The sequence below is a fragment of the Panicum hallii genome, chromosome 3, assembly GCF_002211085.1.
Source record: "Panicum hallii strain FIL2 chromosome 3, PHallii_v3.1, whole genome shotgun sequence".
Taxonomy (NCBI): Eukaryota; Viridiplantae; Streptophyta; class Magnoliopsida; order Poales; family Poaceae; genus Panicum; species Panicum hallii.
The window spans coordinates 22,985,733-23,005,314 of record NC_038044.1 but is presented as its reverse complement, the minus strand read 5'-3'; the positions used below and the strand labels follow the sequence as shown (position 1 = coordinate 23,005,314).

At 43.5% G+C, this 19,582-nt stretch overlaps 2 protein-coding genes across 4 annotated transcripts; both read left to right on the top strand.

Moving 5' to 3' along the window:
• The first annotated feature begins 6,413 nt into the window (after nt 1-6,413).
• On the top strand, nt 6,414-11,933 carry LOC112885880 (exonuclease mut-7 homolog). 3 transcript variants are annotated; one of them, XM_025951565.1, is made up of 11 exons: nt 6,425-6,620; nt 7,100-7,269; nt 7,627-8,305; nt 8,393-8,477; nt 8,766-8,853; nt 9,751-9,935; nt 10,301-10,433; nt 10,545-10,681; nt 10,814-10,888; nt 11,349-11,465; nt 11,614-11,933. In XM_025951565.1, exons 2-11 carry the CDS (start codon nt 7,122-7,124, stop codon nt 11,653-11,655), a joined length of 1,689 nt encoding a protein of 562 aa, XP_025807350.1. In that variant the 5' UTR covers nt 6,425-6,620; nt 7,100-7,121; the 3' UTR covers nt 11,656-11,933. The 3 variants fall into 3 exon arrangements, with proteins under 3 accessions (XP_025807352.1, XP_025807351.1, XP_025807350.1); XM_025951566.1 differs by lacking the exon at nt 9,751-9,935 and having other exon boundaries at nt 6,419-6,620; nt 8,752-8,853; XM_025951567.1 differs by lacking the exons at nt 11,349-11,465; nt 11,614-11,933 and having other exon boundaries at nt 6,414-6,620; nt 10,766-10,888.
• A 1,725-nt stretch (nt 11,934-13,658) lies between these two features.
• On the top strand, nt 13,659-18,168 carry LOC112885814 (nicotinamide adenine dinucleotide transporter 1, chloroplastic). The gene is made up of 9 exons (XM_025951469.1): nt 13,659-14,274; nt 14,358-14,453; nt 15,663-15,769; nt 15,970-16,018; nt 16,093-16,202; nt 16,986-17,080; nt 17,179-17,267; nt 17,378-17,472; nt 17,596-18,168. The coding sequence occupies exons 1-9, from the start codon at nt 14,136-14,138 to the stop codon at nt 17,842-17,844; spliced, it is 1,029 nt and encodes a 342-aa protein (XP_025807254.1). The 5' UTR covers nt 13,659-14,135; the 3' UTR covers nt 17,845-18,168.
• Nucleotides 18,169-19,582: the final 1,414 nt, after the last annotated feature.

Sequence of the window (19,582 nt, the reverse complement as noted above, 5' to 3'; positions counted from 1 at the left end):
TCAAAATAGAAGTTGTAGAACTTTTCAAATCCTACAACTTTGCTTTAGGGCTCAAGTTCATAAACCTAAAGTATACTGCTTTATTTTACACTTTTGCACTCAATTCAAACTTAACAAAGTTTTTGTCCATAGTAATGTAAATTTTATGTAATCTTGGGCTTATCTGCAAGCATTTATGACTGGTCATGATGACTTTCACCTTTTACATTTTGACCCTTGGTAATTTTTGGATATCACTTTTATACTTCAACTAAATTACATAAAAGGACTTGTACTTTCATAAATTTACACAAATACCCTTATTTTCATAACTTTACTTAGTTTTCACACAATTTAATCCACACCAAACATTCTTCCTATTGGCTTGCTCTATTTGACACCTAGGGTGTCACACTATCATATGTGTGGAATTTGATCCTGGCGCACATATGAGATGCATTCGGTTCCCTTTTCAAAACCGGGTGTGACAAATGGCAACGGCCATTTTGACAAAAACCAGCGGAACCACTCCGGGGAACACCCGAAAGCGCAAGCCAAACCATGAAGTCATGGCTGTCAAGCGCAACCCGCGTGGCAAGAAGTCAGGGAACAACCACTCGGAATACGAGCAAGTCTTGCACAAACAATGCCCGGTACAGCTGAAGTCGCGGCACACGCTCTTCGAGTGCGTCACCATCCACAAATCACTCAACGCACCACCCCTCCATCAAGCAGGAAAGTGAAAGGACAAGGAGGATGATGAAGGAGGTGACAAGTCGGGGGCTCAAGACTTCCAGGATCCAAAGAACATCGTCAACATCATCTTTGGTGGAGACGGCGGATTCCCCTCCAAGCATGCGCAGAAGCTAACCCTGCACAAAGTACTCTATGTGGAGCCGTCCACGACAAGGCCTCGAGGTCCCGATCTCCTTTTCCAGGGACGATCAATGGACCAGCTTCTTCGAGCTGAAAAAATTCCTGCTCGTCCTAGACTCTATCATGGCGGGCTCACAGCTCACCCGAGTACTCATCGACGGCAGGAGTGACCTCAGCCTGTTCTTCATGAGTACCCTGAAGAAGATGGGACTGGACATTTCGAAGATGCTCACTCCTAGCAAAGCTCCCTTCTACGGCATCATCCCGGGTAACGCGGCTACACCACTCGGGTCAGTGGTCCTGCCAGTCACCTTCGAAACAAAAGACAATTACCGCACCGAGTACATAAAGTTTGAGGTGGAGATTTTGACTCGTCGTACCATCCATCCTTGGCAGACCGGCACTAGCCAAATTCATGGCCATGCCCCACTACATCTACCTGCTACTCAAGAAGCCAGGCAAGACAAGTGTACTCACAATCCGTGGCGACCTGAAGAAGTCGTACGACTACGACCAGGAGGCGATCGAGTACGCCACAACTTCACGCATGCTGGAGCCGTCGGCAGAAGTACTCGCAGCCGCACTGAAGCTGACCAACACAGAGATGGAGATCTCCAACCAGCGGCCTAGCCAGTCGAGGGTTAAACCCAACCCCAACGACATCGGCATCAACACCATCTAGATGCAAGAGGGTGATCCGTCCAAGACTGCTTTGAGCGAAGACGGCTTAGGCGACAAATAGGAAAGCGTGCTCATCAGCTTCCTTCGGGCACACCGGGATATATTCGCGTGGAAACCAGCGGATATGCCAGGGGTGCCCAAGGAGTTGATCGAGCACTGCCTAAAAGTCAACCCTAAAGAAGTGTACCACCCCGAGTGGCTAGCTAACACTGTACTTGTATTGAAAAAGAATAACAATGAAAGGAGGATGTGTATGGATTATATTGATCTTAATAAACACTGCCCGAACGATCCCTTCGCGCTCCCACACATCGACCAAGTCATCGACTCGACGGTTGGCTGCGTCTTACTCTCCTTCCTCGACTGCTACTTGGGCTATCATCAGATAGCTCTCAAGGAGGAAGACCAGATCAAAATAGCGTTCATCACCCCCTTTGGAGCATACGCATACACCACGATGTCATTCGGGTTGAAGAACGCAGGAGCCACCTACCAACGGGCCATCCAACTGTGTCTCGCGGACCAGCTGCACCGCAACATTGAATCTTACGTGGATGACGTGGTCATCAAGATCAGATCCCACCATGAGTTCATCGCTGATCTCGAGGAGACCTTCAAGAGGTTGCCACGATTTTGATGGAAGCTTAACCTGACGAAGTGCGTCTTTGGCGTGCCCCAAGGCAAACTACTCGAGTTCATTGTAAGTCACCGTGGGATCGAAGCAAATCCAGAGAAGATAAACGCCATAACAGCCATGGATGCTCCAAAGACCATCAAGGACGTCTAGAAGTTCACTAGTTGCATGACAGCTTTGAACCAATTGATCTCCCGACTTGGAGAAATGGGTCTACCCTTCTTCAAATTGCTCAAGCTCCACGACAAGTTCAAGAGGACCGAGGAGGCAAACCAGGCGCTGCAAGACCTCAAGCACCATCTACAGTCACCATCCATCCTAACAGCTCCCCAACCAGGCGAGAACCTGCTACTCTACATCACCGCGACTACTCACATCGTCAGCACGGCAATTGTGGTGGAACGCCAGGAGGAAGGCCACGCCTTTGGGGTGTAGCAACCAATTTACTTCGTCAGTGAAGTCCTCCCCAAATCTAAGGTTCATTGCTGAACAATTCAGAAAATACTTTACGGTATACTCATCACTTCCAGGAAGCTTCGCGCTACTTTGATGCATATAATATCCTGGTGGTCTCCGACTTCCCATTGGCGGATATCCTCCACAATCAGGATGCTATCGGGCGCATCTCCAAGTGGGTGGCAGAGCTGGGAGACCTCACACTCGACTTCAAGCCCCGGATAGCCATCAAGTTGTAGGCACTAGTCGACTTCATGACGGAGTGGTGAGAAAACCAAGTGGAAGCCCCAACCATCCAGCCAGAGCATTGGGTCATGTACTTCGACGGCTGACTCAAGCTTGGTGGCGGTGGTGCGGGAGTACTTTTCATCAGCCCAAGAGGAGAGCAGCTCACGTACATATTTCAAATACTATTTGAGGTTTCTAACAACGAGGCCGAGTACGAAGCACTATTGCACGGGCTACGCCTGGCAATCACTATGGGCATCAAGCGACTACTCATCTATGGTGACTCTTTACTAGTGGTTCAACAAGTCAACAAGAAGTAGGACATCAATAAGGATACCATGGATACCTACGTTATGGAAATACGAAAGCTCGAGAAAAAATTCTCAGGGCTGGAAATTCACCATGTGGTTCGCGACAACAATGTGGACGCGGATGTGCTCTCCAAATTGGGTTCTAATCGAGCTAACGTCCCACCGGGAGTTTTCGTTCACGAGTTGCATCACCCTTCCATCAGGGTGCCAGACTCAAGTTCCATCGCTCAGGGTCCCAAGGAACTGGACCGAGAGGTCTTGATGGTCGAGGTCAACTGGAGGGTGGCCTTCATCGACTATATGCAGGAGCACAAACTACCCTCCGGTATCGATCCAAAAAGCGTTGAAGCTACTCATATCCTACGGCGCAGCAAAGGGTATGTTGTAGTCGGGAGAAATATGTACAAGCATGGATCGGCGTCAGGCATACTCATGAAGTGTGTCAGCACGGAGGAGGGCAAAGAGATACTCCAAGAGATTCACGAAGGCGTGTGTGGTAACCATGCAGCTTCACGCACACTAGTTGGTAAGGCGTTTCGTTCTGGTTTCTACTGGCCGACTTCTTTGGCAGATATCGAAGCACTCGTTCACCAGTGCACCAACTGCCAATTCTTTGGCAAACAGCCTCATGTTTCGGCTCATAACCTCATCACCATACTACCTTCATGGCCGTTTGTATGCTGGCGCCTGGACATGATAGAGCCTTTAACAACTGCGCCAGAAGGTTTCACACACGTGTTGGTGGCTATCGACAAGTTTACCAAGTGGATCGAGTACAAGCCAATTGCAACGCTCATTGCAGATCGAGTGATTACTTTCATCTACGATATCTTACACCGCTTTGGCTTCCCCAACACCATTATCACAGATTTAGGATCCAATTTCCACTCGTATTAGTTCTAGGATTTCTGTGAACGCAGCTCCATTGAAGTCAAATACGTTTCAGTGGCTCACCCGCGGGCCAATGGCCAGGTTGAGCGCGCCAACGGCTTGATTCTTGATGGATTGAAGAAACGACTCTATGAGGAGAACAGCAAAAAGGGCGGTAAGTGGATCCATGAGATCTCATCAGTAGTTTGGGGGCTTCGTACACAGCCAAGCAAACCCACAGGCCAGTCACCTTTCTTTCTCGTATATGGGTCTGAAGCTATATTACCAGCTGATGTGATGTGGAACTCTTCACGACTGGAGATGTTTGAAGAAGGCGAGGCTGGCGCTGCTAGACATCTCGAGCTCGACTCAGCTGAAGAGATCTAATGCAATACATTATTGCAGTCGGCCCGCTACTTACAAGGAGTTCGTCGTTACCACGACAGCAACGTTCAACGACGCTCTTCCAATGTTAGAGATATGGTTCTTCGACGAATCTAGGATGATACCGGGCTACACAAGCTTAATTTATGGTGGGAAGGATCTTTCATTGTGCACAAGGTTACAGACCCTGGATCTTATCGCTTACACTACCCGGATGGGCAGGAGGTACCAAATTCTTGGAATATTGAACATGTACTCGGTTTCATCCTTGATCAATCGGAAACATCTTCTATTTGGTGCCTGGAGATTGATACTTCCAGTATAACGCTGTACTACTGGTTTACAACTGGTACTACGCGCAAATCTGCTAAAGGGGTTTCGCTTCCTTATTTTCCAGTAACATATTACTTGTTTTCAACTTGTACACTATGTTGCTGAAGGGGCCTTGATACCATGATAAGAAGTTTACTTGTTTATGACTGGTTCTATACCTGTTCGACTACTTCGACTACTTGTCTTGACTATAATCCTAGTCGGGATCGATTCCAACTAGATGGCTTTATCGACTGTTCATGCACGGGCGGCTACTTGCTCCATGCTTGGGCTCTAGGGCTAGCGCCACCTTTCTGCTACGACTACCTTATGCTTATCATCTGGCTCCTGGCTCGAGGGGCTTGATGCGCCAAGACACTCAGCGTGCCTCAAGGGACAGCTCTCATGTTTTCATGCCAGATGCTGTACAACAACTTGACAGTACCCGATCCAAGAGAATTTTTAAGATCTATATTGGGTAGATGCTTTGTTAACCATTATTTCAGGGATTTTATTTCGAAACAAGGGGTTTGTTCAAATTATTACCCAGAGGATTTAGTTAGTCATTGGCTTTGGGCACAAAAGTTGATTTGAGAGGTAATTTTGGGTGTTTTTGGGATAATATTTGTTTAACCATTTTTAGGGAACTTATCCCGAAAAAAGAGGTTTTCAAATTCACTACACCAATTTGCCCATGTTCACCATCAAATCTTTGCTGTCATACATTGCATGCCACGATTCTTTGGATCTTTTATTCCAAAATCTGAGAATTTGGATTTAAGGCTCGGGGGGGCCGCGGGATACGTGTCATCAGCGACTTATTTTTCAAATTTACTGGAAGATAAGGACAGAAAACTCGAGATTAAATTGACCCTCAGCCTGATTCTACGAGTCAACCTAAGGCTTAGGGGCTACTCTATATGGAGTGCGAGTTTAATCGCACCCCATATAAAGAAGACTGGACAACTACTCAGGACATGAGCACCTCACAGTCTCGACGCTGCCAAGGAAGTACTCGGAGGACACCTTCAAGGCAAAGTTCTGGAGAACTCGAAGACGCCTTCAGAAGTACTCGGATGCCTGCAGTACTCGGCTACGAAGAGCTCGGGGGCTTGTCAGACCCGGGTGCACGGGATGGGATATGACCCACGCCCTATATCTGTTGTAACTATACAAGGGCGGACAGGGACCCCCTCGGAGAAAATCATCATCAAAGGCAATACAAACCACACAGAACGTAGGTTATTACGCTCTCGGCAGCCCGAACCTATCTAAACCTTGTGTTCCTTTGCACCTTCGAGTTCCTGATCTCGAGGACACCCTACCGACGAACTCACTACCTCGGGGGTATCCCTCGTTGGGCATGGCAGTAAAACAACAACATTTCTCTCTCCATTTATTTATCGAATTAAATGCGTCTCTTAGGCTAATCTAAAAGCATAGTTTCATTGCACTATTATAAAGACTGTAAACTTGGTAACCGAACTGGATGAGTATTATAGGGATAAAACTCCTCTCACATTTATGAAACTCTCCGTTCTCTCTTCTCCGTTCTCTCTTCTAGTAATGATCCTGCCATATCAGCAAATTTGCTGATACGATATAACATTTATAAATGTCCATAAAATTTCTATTGAGACTAGATTGTCAGGCTATCAACCTCGGCTCGGGATCCTCCAGCTTTAGGTGGCAGGCTCGCTCGAGGTCGGCTCATTGACAGCCCTCCCGCTCAGGGCTCAGCCGCTCAGGGCCTCAGGTTCATCTCCTCCCTTCTTTCGGACTCTCTCCTCCCTTGCTCTTCCTTCCCTGGCGGCGACGACTGGGCGAGCGGCGGCGCCATTTGTCCTGTCTGCGCCCAGCCCTTTGCCGGCGACGAGCGCATCCTCCAGGTATGCCCGCCCCTTCTCTTTCCTTCTGCTGTGCGAGACGGAGCACCTCAAACCCTAACAAAACTATTTGTATTCGGAACCGAATCCAGTTACAATATATTACCTACTAACTTCGATTTCGTTTGCAAGAATTATCGGGTGTACATGTGTACACCCATGTCCTATGCTGGGTCCGCCCCTGGTTATGGTTGAACAGTCGAGGCTCTAGGTCTTTTATAAGTGGAGAATTTGCAAATATTGACAATTCCAGTCCATCCAAAAGGAAAAAAAATCTGCAGCTTGGTTGAAATACAAATACTTCAAGCAAAAATAACATGATGCTGCCTATATGTTTTTCTTGAAGGAGGATCACATATCTGCCGTTACCATTTTCTGTTAAATTAATTGAACTCATGCACAATGTGTACATCTTTTAGTTTTCATGGAAAAAGGTTGCATTCATGATGTTTAATTCTGGATTCGTGTGCTGTTCTATACAGGCTAACAATGCTTTGATGAAGCATGGGTTGTTTCAAAGAAGTTACTCAGGAAGGCCCTGGAACCAATCAGCACAATGATGAGCGCTCCATATGCTTGCACGCCTTTTCTGATCTATCGCACGTTCCTCCAGCCACTTTCATTTATCTCTTAAAGGACTGCTATGTATATGGTATGCCTACAAATAAATTACATGTTTCTTCGGCTTCCATATTTCACTATCTGTATTTCTTCATATGTTGGAATGTTAGCTGCAGCTGGTTTTATTTCGCTGTAAAGTTTAATTATCACACCAGATCTTCTAAAAGGGCTTGTGAAGCATCCTGTTTTATATGTTGTTAACTACTATTTGCCTGTATCAGTTCCTGTAAAATCTGTAATTCATGAGGTAAATGTTAGGCATATCAACATGTTTTTAGGGCTATCACAATATCGTGTCAAAGTTTGCTGATGGTACACATTCTTGCAGTGTTATGGTTACGCTTATGATACGTCTGAGTTTATGAACTTTTGTTACTTTTTAATTCAGGTACCAACAAAGCAACCTCAAAGTTTAAGATCCTTATGCAGCTGGTAAAAGTGGCATTGCATAATGCACCACAGCCAGGGCCATTCACATATGCTGTCCAGTGTATGTATATTGTGCCACTGCTAGGGAAAACTTATTCTGAAGGGTTCAGCCATATGTTGACATCTTCTTTAAAGCACTTGAAATCTGTTGAATCCGTACAGAAAGATTTTTTGGACGCAAAGTACCTTGCTGCGCAACTTGTTCTCAATATCCTTGATTCTGTTGTACCCCATGAGAACCGCATATTGGTTAAGCTTCTTGAGACATTTGAAATTGAGTTGAGAGATATGGCTCATGCTTTGTATGGTTCAGAGTTGGATGATGATCTAGTGAAAGCAAGGGAACATCTAAGACAGTATGTAAAATGCTTTATGGAATCAGAATCCAATGCAATTGCTGTGGCTCTGATAACACGATTTTCTATCCAATGCTGTGATGAGTCCTTTCTCATAAAATTGATTGAAAACTATCAATTAGATATCGCTGAGGAGTGTGCTACTTTCATGGGCAAGGAAATGATATCTTTGCTCATTCAAAAGTTTCTAGATATGAAAATGCTAAAGAGTGCAAACAAGTTGGTAAAAGAACATGACCTTACAGAAGAGTTCCCAGATGTTAGCTATTTGTACAAAGAGAGGTGACTCTCCTGTTGCTCAATGCAAAGTCCCTACAAATATGCTCTTTACCAAACTTTTAGGATTGTGAAAACAATTTTTTTTTGCAGTTTAGTAAAGAAGTTGGCTGAGAAAGGGTGCTGGGATATTGCTGAAGCCCGGGCCAAGAAGGAAACAAAACTCGTGGAATACCTGGTAACGTGCATCCACATTGTCACAATCAGTGTGTTGTTTAGATATACCCCAAAAAATGCATTATTTACCAAAATGGCAGATTCATATGGTCAAGGTGTGGAATCTATATGCCCTTGCATTTAGTTTTGTTGGATGAAGTGACGAGGAGAATTACTCTTTTTTTTTTTGGGGGGGGGGTATGTGTTGGCCATGCATAGTAGTTCTTAGAATCTGATCCCTATCTATATTTTCTTGATAATAATCATCAACATCATAAAAAATAATAATTTTGCAGATTTTCTTGTGTAGGTATATTTGGCCATGGAAGCTGGTTATATGGAGAAAGTTGACGAGCTTTGCCAGCGGTACTCCCTTGAATGTTATGTCGATTCTTTGGGTAAGCTAACACCTAGTAGTTTAGGACGTTATGTATCCAGAGACATATTCTGTTAATTTAGTAGCCATTTCTCTTTGTAGTGGTTAACAATAGTTTATGTTGTAGGACCACCCATTTATTCTTGCATTAGCTGTTAAAAATCCACTCAACTTGCATTTCCTTGTGATTGTATAACATCCACAAGAACAACCATGTTACATGACTTTCTGGTTAAAACTTCAACTTTAAAATTGGGTTATCTAATAAAAAAATATTACGAAGATGTGTATTATAAGCCACTCAAAACAACATTTAACAGTTCATAGAAGATTTCAGTATTTTCCATCCAATTTGCAAGCCTCTCAAAATGACATTTGACACTACTTCTGCATAGATGACTTGGCACCAAAAATCTGGGTTACAGATTGACCATTCGAATCATGCTAACTAGTTTAAAAGGTTGTTTCCTTAAATGAAATGACACGCAGTCCTCCTGCGTCATTCGAGGAAAAAAAGTTTAAAAGGTTGTTTCTTGAAACGAAAACATCTAGAAACAAATGTTTCACCGTGATGGGGAAATATCACCAGTACTGGAAGAGGAGAGAGAAAAAGCAAACTTATTAACATGCTGTTGAACCCCATCAGGGTTATCTTGTTTATGAATGAACGGATGGCGTTAGGTGGAAATGGAGCCACTAATTCAGTCGACCTAACATTCCAATTATGACTTATATATTGCATTTTTGTTGGTATCCCCTTGTATAGTTCACTTTATCTGACCTTAACAATGTTCGAACCCGTTATGAGTTATGAACATCACTTCGAGGAAACATTCACATGAATACATGATTTGCTGAAACCTTTTGGTCTATTAATTACATTTGTATGCTTGATGTGTTCTAATTATGTACGAGGCAGTTCCAGAGAATGTATTTTGTGGATCTGATTACTTAGATCTGAAGAAATTGGATGTACAAGAAATTGTCTGGGTTGATGAGATCAATGGGCTGCTTAATGCAACAAGTTGTATTGAAGCGTGTAAAATTATCGGCATGGATTGTGAGTGGAGACCAAATTTTGAGAAAAATAGCAAACCTAGTAAGGTAAGGAACACCTTGGTTTAAATTGGTGTAAGTTTCCATGTTTGTTTAGTTTTTTCAGGTATAACTCTAATTTGTGTTATACAAGTTATAGCTAAGTGGCATTGGCCTTTGGGTGAGTCAAATCCTCACTAATTTAGTTGCTCCTCAAGAAATATGGCTGAGTAAATTAGGTTAAATGATCGTTTAGGTGTATCATGTGTCACTGTAGGTGGTCTAGTTGTTGCTCACTTTTCCATTTCATTCTTTTGTTTCTGCTAATTATCTGGAAGCTTTATTCTTTTGGTACCACTGTATATTTGTTCTCTCTTTTGTTCTTATCTCACTGCAAATTAGCTCTCCTTTTTGCTGATTTTAGCTCTTTTCAGGTCTCAATCATACAAATTGCATCAGATAAGATAGCCTTCATCTTTGATCTGATTAAGCTGTATGAAGATGACCCAAAAGTATTGGACAGCTGCTTCAGGCGAATTATGTGTTCATCTAATATACTAAAACTGGGTATGTTATATGTACTTTTGTCTTCCCATATGGTCTTATTTAGGAAATAGCATTTTCTTCTGGGGCACTTTATTGAACAATACTTACCTTTTTGTACATTGCACACTAAAGGTTTCGACATTCAATGTGATCTTCATCAGCTAGCTCAATCCTATGGCGAATTGGAATGTTTCCAGTCCTATAAAATGCTGCTTGATATGCAGAAGCTGTTTAAAGGGGTTACTGGTGGTCTCTCTGGATTGTCAAAGGTAGATAAATATACAATCATCATATAATAAAGTGGTTGTGGTTAACTGTTGTACATCTACTTTTGACATTTTCTCCTTATGTAGACATGTTTGCTACTACTCCATCTTTATGTATTCTGAAAACGCTGTCAGGAAATATTAGGAGCTGGTTTGAACAAGACACGACGAAATAGCAACTGGGAGCAACGGCCACTCAGCCAAAAGCAGGTCTGCTGTCATTATTGTTGAACTCCTTTTCCTTGTTTCCTTAAAACAGTCCTGTGATCCATATGAGTGTCGTTCTAGGTATGAACAACTGGTTTGTAATATTTGCACACTATAATATGTTGGCTTGATGATAAATTCTTCTCATGCTAACCTTTCCTCATAAGCTTTGCTTGAGGAACTACATAAGCTATTTGTGGCTAAAAGGAAAAATAGTATTATTAATTATTACCTTGAAAAAAAATCTGGCACATAAGCCCCCTTGTTCTCATGTGCTAACCATATTTACTTTCATTTGATTCTGGCCTATGCATATCTTCATGGGAACTGGGAAGCATTAGTGTAAATTAGGTCCAACCTGCTCTATTTTTTGTTAACACTAAACTGAGCACATATTTGGTAACGTATCCTGTTTTGAAGCTCCATTGCTAAAAATAGTTGTCTGCATGCTTCCGTTTTGTAGAAAGAGTATGCTGCTCTTGATGCTGTGGTCCTTGTGCACATATTCCATGAACACATCCGGAGGCAACCACAGTTTGGTGTCTCTGAGGGATGCAAAGCCGAATGGAAGTCTCATGTTGTAAGTTCTCATCCTACACACCTGATGAAAATAATCCTGCTGCTTAATGTGATACTAAGTTCTCATCCTATACACCTGATGAAAATAATCCTGCTGCTTAATGTGATACTTCTGAGCATCTCCTGATACAGCTAACTGTCACTTGCAGGTTTCCCGGGTGAACAGCGCACGTAGGCCATTGCGTTTCTAGGAGTAGGTTAGGCAAGGTGGCTAAGATGCAGCACCTTCTTAGATCAGCTGTGATGTCAGATAACTGTCAAAGGTTAACAACAATTTGGTTTCAAAAAAAGTGACGGTACATGTAGCTGTTAGAAGTACTTCACTCTGTTGCCCTTGTATATAGTACCTGCTTGACTGCTTCAGAGTTTTTCCTTTCCTGCTGTGTCTCATTCAGGCTCAGTACAATCGGTACCATTTGAATTTGAACCATGTTGGTGTTTCGAATTAGTGATATGCATGGTACGGTGACACGATCATGTATGTCTCGTACTGAAGCCTGGGGTGACAGTCAGACAGTTCTTTTCACCCTCTGAAGAAATTTGTTCGGCAGGGGCACACATGGACATTGCAATCACCCAATTCAAATTCATGCCTGCAAAAGAGTTGGTGGTAAACCCTGTCCGGCTAGTTTCCTCAAAAGGGCTGCTGATTTGGATGAATGACACCTGAGTTTCTCTAAAGAAGGAAAGTGATCTCAGCTTACAAAAAGCCAGAATTGGTTAATTAGAGGAGACAGAGACGTGTTATTATTGCTGAGTTATTTCATGTCCGTATTGTCAGCTTTCATCCCTCGTGGCATAACTGAAACCAACCACATAGAAGATGTGAATAAGTGGAGCATCATGGAATCGCTAGAAAAAAGAGTGGTTATTGTTCTTTACCCCTCTTTTCATCCAAGAATCCTTTAGTTTTTGTCTTCCAACTTTCTTTTCCCCTCTTTGCATCCAAGAATCAAAATTTACTTTTGTTGCCTGTTGCAATCTTTGCTTATGAAGGTCAAATCCACTCCATGGTTAAACAAGTATCGCTGTGAGTGCTTGTCCGTAGGGGAGTAGGGTGCAGCAGCAGCCAACCAAATAGGAGTCCAGTCTATTTTGCCATGGAAAGAGTCCACAGTTTCTTGACGGAAATTTAGCCTTTGACAACGACAATGTCTAAAACATACTCCACTCATAATAGGTGCACATCTTTTATCACAAATGTCCACCATCACATCTCTATGAGTATGACACGCAATATAACAATAGTATTTGCATTTTTGAACACTTGAGAAAACATTGGTGATCGATAGGATGCGCTAGGCTGTCGCTCGTAATTTTCAAAACTGCAACTTCAAAATTCATTTATAGAGCTGTACAAACTCTGTGTGCATCATAAAACGAACCATTAACATTCTAAGGCACTCTGTGTTCTTTCGAACATCAACATGATTGTGGAGGACAAAACCATTAGACGTACCAAGATTAGAACTTCATAAAAACCTAATTTTCTGTGAGGGATAGAATTCCTTATTGATCAAGAAAAATTGAACATATTTTCGAAGAGTTTAATTCGAACAGATAAAAGACATTTCTACCTACCATTTAATTGTGACAGGGTTCTCTGGTCATCTGTTAGTAAAGAAAAGGCATGACTGTGCCGCCGACCCCAGTGCCAGCCGATGGTAACCCATCTCTGATAGCACGAGCTTGCAGAGCGCGGGTGTGAAATCGAAACTGCTTCTTATCCTCTCGCCTCCCGGAGTCATCGGCTCCGGATCATGGAGGAAGAAAAGCAAGGACAACGAGACGTCCCCATTTTCCGCCGCGCCGTGGTCCCAGGGGCCCATCTCTACCGCCCACTTAACTCCACTCCAGCCTGAACGGCCCATGATCCACCACGCCAGCCCGGTAAGCGGCGACCAGACATCGCCGTGGGCCCTGCCTGCCGAGTAGCAGCTACTAGTAGCTGCGACGTCCAACTCTGAGACTCTGGGACACTCATGCATGGCCCGCATGGCAGCGGCCCCGGCTCGGTTTAGAGGCATTGCACGGATAAATCTCTACACGCCCACGCCACTAATACTTGGTCTCCGTGACAGCAGGTCCCCGAGCCACACAGCCGCCGTCGAGGCCCAACAGGTGACTGCGCTCCCGGGCCCACACCTAGCCGCGGCGGCCGCACGTGCACGCCGGCGACGAGGGCACAACACTGTGGAACTCTGCCTACACCGGGTCCGGCCAACTGACGGTTGGGCCCCGCTGGAACAGGGCCCGCGTGCCAGTGTACCGTGACATCTCGCCAGGGCCCCACCCACGCGGCATCGCCCCTCAAGGCCCTGAACCGGAAGAGGAGGGGAAGCAGAGGCGAGGGTGCCGTGACGACGGGAACGAAGCAGCGACGGAGAAGCGAGGCGAGCGAGCTTACAAATACAACGCCGCCCATCTCCAATGCCCGCCCCGCCCGCTTCAGATCCCAAACCCTAACCCTAGGAGGCCGTCCAGGGGCCCGCAACCGCCGCCGGTGGCCGGCGGGCGACGCGATCGGGCGCCGACCGACGCGGGAGCAGCGCCGAGGCGCCGTCAGGAAGAAGAGGAAAAGGCGGGGAGCCCGAAGCCCTAGCCGTGCGGCCGAGGCGCGGATCGGGGAAGGGAGTGGAGGGGGACGGAAGGTTGAGGTGGGCGAAGCGAGATGCCGGGCGACGTTGCGACCTCGCCGGCGCCGCCGCCTTCGTCAGCGTCCTCGTCCTCGTCCTCGCAGCACCACCACCATCAGGGCCCCGCATCCGCCCGCGGGCTCCTGTGTCACGCCGTCGCCGGCGCCTCCGCTGGTAACCTTGACGCTGGAACTCTTATTCATTTCGTTCTAGTGGGGGGTTCGGGACATTTGATGTGATTCGTGGCTTGGGCGCAGGTGTGGTGGCGGCGACGTTCGTGTGCCCTCTCGATGTCATCAAGACGAGGTTCCAGGTGCACGGCTGTCCCAAGCTAGCCACAGGCACAATTGGAGGTGTGTATTTCCTCTGAGAAATCCATGTGAATTTTGCTTCAATTCGTTGCTCTACAGTTAGAACGCGCGAGAACCTTTTTAGAACAGCGAGTTGATACTGGACATGTTGAGCAATGCTAAGGATGAAGGAGAATTGGCACAGGGGTGTGTACACAGGGAAAAATGGACTGTCTGCATGGGAGAGTTGGGGGATATCATAGTACTCCTCTCTGAATTTTGTGCTCTGATGGGTCTGGGATATCCATTGGTTTGTGTCGTCTTGTTGACCGCTTGAGATTCAAGAGGAAGTCTGTTTAGTAATGGAAGACTGCTTAGTTTCCGCTTGTGGTGTCTGATGACCTGAACTGACCAAGATTGGTGGAATTGTTCCGTAACAGATCTACATTTGGATTTTGTGAAGGTTCAAATAGCTTGTTTGGACAGATATGTTATCCTTAGGTTCTGTTGGTTGGTTTTGTACTTGTATAACGGTCATTTGTTAGCATCCTGCTTGAGTCAAAGTGTAAGGGTTTCCATGTGTATGGGACAAGGGAGGCATCACACTTGTGCTGCCATCATTGTGAATTTACGAAACCATGCATATTGAGAGTGGGAAAGGCATGCAAGCACTCACTCACAGCGGTTGTACTTTTTCGCCCATGCACGTGAAAGACTCAGAGAACAGGCAAACATTTGAAAAATGTGTGCAAGACTAGAAGTTTGTCTATATGTGTGGGCATTATGTGTCTATTGTTTGCTTTACATGATGCTATGTCTTGTTTGCCTTATATGGCATTAGATCTTTGGTTATGTATATAGGTCAAATAGAGCATAATCAATATTTCAAAGCCTGGTGTTTCTTAGATAATATATTGGAGTTTTGCTGATATTATATTACATAAAACTAAGGCCTAACAGGCATTCTGTGAATGCAAAAAATGTTTAGACTTCGAGAATGCAACCATGAGTGCTGTGACCAGAAATGCTCTCATGCTGCAGATGATCCCTTACACTTGAGAAATGTCCTGGGTTAATGGTTGATGTGGTCTTGCTTGTTACTATTGAATTTGTATCTCTGGAACTGGAATTTTGATGCTTAGCACATTATTTACACTACATCTTTATTCTGGACTAGAATTATTTTTTTTGTTGTACAGGAAAATGCTTCTAGATTACATTTTATATTAGCTTCGAATGCTAAGGTTATATTCTCCTGTCAATCATTACTAGGTAGTGTAATTATTGGGACCTTACAACAGATTGCTCAACGGGAAGGTTTTCGGGGAATGTATCGTGGCCTCTCCCCGACTATTCTGGCGCTTTTGCCAAACTGGGCGGTGAGTATTTACCTCTATACTGGCTGCTTTATGCACATTATACACATGTAAAGTTTCTGAACAACAGAGTACAAATAAGAATCAGACCTTTTTGGGATTTTTCTGCGTGCATGTCTATCGTGGCAACCACTACCTGTGTACAGGAAGTAAATCAAATGCCTATGTTCTTCTATTAATTTACAGTTTTCTCTTGGGCGCAGGTCTATTTTACTGTATATGAGCAGCTCAAAAGCCTGCTTTCTTCCAATGGTTAGTTCTTTACCCTACATATGGTTTCTTAGAACCAGCATTGTTTCTAAGTGGTACCTTTATTGGTTTTGTAGATGGAAGTCACCAACTCTCTTTAGGGGCAAATGTTGTTGCTGCATCATGTGCAGGAGCTGCAACGAGTATTGTAACAAATCCACTTTGGGTTGTGAAGACAAGATTTCAGGTAACTTATTCTCTTGTAGAAAGTTGTTTTGGCATGAAAATTTGGATAATTGGTTATTTATTAGGTATTCCAAAATCTCTTGTGGTTCTATTCACCTTGTGATGTTCTGATGGGTTCAACACTCGCCTAATAAATCCAGTTTGAAATTTAACAACCAGTAGCTAAGATGCTCCTAAGATGTGGCTTATGGCCTGCTGGTTCCTGCTGTTTTGTTTATCTTTAATGAGAAGTCGTCGGTTCATGAAAAAGAGGATGTATCAGGTGCACAAGAACACATTGGTTCTGGTGCACATATGCATATAGTCAATCCCACCCACTGGTTCCAATCTGAATGGCCCAAGTGAGAGGTGGAAATCCCCTCATCCTCTTGTACAGCTTTTAATTGGACTAAAGCAATTTGGGGCTAAATCAGCTCAAGAGGGATGAGATGTTTTCCATTTCCCACTTCTCACATAGGCTTCTTGTGCACCTGATACTCCATGAAAAAAATACGTATAGCTTTGTGAACCTCCATATTTTGTTAAAAGACTAAAATACGACAAAAAAAGGTCTCTTAGATATTTAAGATATAAATATTAATGTGTAAACAGATACTATCCAATGGCTATAATTTTAAATGTAGCATGGCATATTGTGGATGCACCATGAGGAGTCAATTTTACAGTAAAGAAATTTTTCTGCCTTTCATGTACCTAGTCTATTGCGAGGCATCCATACTTGCATGTCATATGTAAGAGTAGATGACATTTGTTGGCACATCAATATGTTTGTTCCTTTTTATAGACCCAAGGAATAAGAGCCGGGCCAATCCTTTATAAAGGTACTCTTGCTGCCTTGAGAAGAATAGCACATGAGGAGGGCATACGTGGACTATACCGGTAGGTCACATGGAAGTTTGCTTTTCTGAAGAAACTATACTTTATTTATTGTTGATTCTGTGTTCTGATATGCTTGCTAATATTTTTTTTTTCAAAAGTGGTCTGGTCCCTGCCTTGGTTGGTGTCAGTCATGTTGCTATTCAGTTCCCTGCATATGAGAAGATTAAAGCTTATCTGGCGGAGCGAGGTATTATTCTTAACCCAGTTTCTTTTCGCAAGCTTAAACACTTCGGTTGTGTTTGTGTGGACCAGATCAAATGGCTTAGTTTGACCAATGATTGTTGAATGCTTTAACAGATAATACTACTGTTGAAGCATTGAGTTTTGGTGATGTTGCTGTTGCTTCATCTCTGGCTAAAGTAGCTGCATCAACTATGACATATCCTCATGAGGTATTAAGTCAATCTACAAATTTGATCCCCAGTAAATTAATATACAGGTCCAAGCCTGATCAATGTTCTGTGTGCATGCTTATCGTTATATCTAGGTGTTCATCACTCTGATAATCATTACAGGTTGTTCGTTCAAGGCTGCAAGACCAGGGAGCACACTCGGAGGCTAGATACAAAGGTGTAATAGACTGCATCAGAAAGGTTTATTACAAAGAGGGCGTGGCTGGCTTCTACCGTGGATGTGCCACAAATCTGTTCCGGACAACCCCTGCTGCAGTGATAACTTTCACCAGCTTTGAGATGATCCACAGGTTCCTCCTTGATCTACTCCCTCCTGCACCTGAACCGCACATCCAACCACTGAAGCATTGACCATACAATAACTGTACCCTGTCCATGCTGCCAATGGAAATTAGGAAGCCCAGTAAGTAACCATCCAGCAATGCTGTTCACCAATCCCTCTTGCTCTTGTAAAAGAGAGAATTCTTTTTCCCGGATATGCAACAGGTAGCTGCCATTCAAAAGTTGAAACTTAATAGTGTAGGCGGGGATTAGCATCTTTGTATGTAATAGATTCGTTAGCATGCATTTGGGAGGTATATGTGGTGATGTGGGTATGTTGTCTTGATGATGATGAAAAAGAAAAAGAATTTTTCCTTCGAATGAATGAATAATTACTGTATTCTCTTTCGCTTATGGTGAGTCGTGGTCCTCTCATCTCGGGGGTCATGTTGATTTGCCAGAGTTTGTGTTATTAGCTTTAGGTAGTGACCGGCTGGCTGCTGACGAAATGGTTCATGTGGATATGCTGTGCCCTTGAAGTTTGGCACCCCCCAATCAGTTGTAGAACTTCTAGCAGCATTGCCTGCTTGACTTAGGGTGTGTTCGTTTCCGGGTACCTAAACTTTGGGTCACATCAAGAAGAATCTTATCATTTAGAAGTATTAAATAAAGTCTAATTACAAAACTAATTGCAGAACCCTACTGCTAATTCGCGAGACGAATCTAATGAGGTATATTAGTCTATGATTAGCGAATAATTACTGTAGTATCATTGTGGCAAATTATGGATTAATTAGGCTCATTAAATTTGTCTCGCGAATTAGCACCAAGCTGTGCAAAAAGTTTTATAAACAGATTTTATTTAATACTTCTAAATAACAAGATTCTCTTTGATGGGTCTAAAATTTAGATAGCAGGAAACGAACGGCCCCTTAGACAGCTAGTTTGTAAGCTACTTAAATTTTGCTAACGCGGGCTCCGACTGGCGTAGGCCCCGACTGACAAGGGCCCCGCCCGAAGGGGCCTGCAACCTCGCCCGACTGGCAGTGCCCAGACGGGAGTCCGACTGATCCCGGGCATCATTCAGCTACGCCTAGATAGGCGCCAATGTTAGGAGTCATGGATCTAACATGTTGTAGAAGTAGTAAAACAAGTATACTTCCTCCGTTAAAAAAAAAATTGCAACTCTCGCTTTTCGGGAATCATGTACAAAATATTATTAATATTTATATTATAAAATAAGTATCATTAGATTAGTCATGCAAATATACTTTTATACTAAATCTATTTGGTGATAAAATATTATTAATTTTTAAATATTATTAATTGTTTATATAAATTTGGTTAAATTTGAAATTCCGTCCGTTCCAAAAAAATACAACTCTCGCTTTCCAAGTAATTTCAAGTTTGACCAAATCTATACAAAATATTATTAACATTTATGTTATTAGACTAGTCATGCAAATATATTTTTATACTAAATCTATTTGGAGATAAAAATATTATTAATGTTTTTATATAAATTTGGTCAAACTTGAAATTGATGATAGTGAGAGTAACATGAGATGGAGATATTTAAGACGGAGGTAAGTGAGAGTAACAGGAGACGGAGATATTTAAGACGGAGGTGGTAACTGTGAGACTAATTGGTATACGCGTGGCCCCACACGAGGTAATGCTGCTGCTGCCCCACTCCTTCCTGGCTTACTTTCTCTTGGGTTCATGACGTGCTCTGATCACCTGTAAATCATGTACCGATGCTGATGTGGAATTCCGTGCAAATAAGATGTTATGAATAAAATTCATAATTCATAAAATATGAATCTAA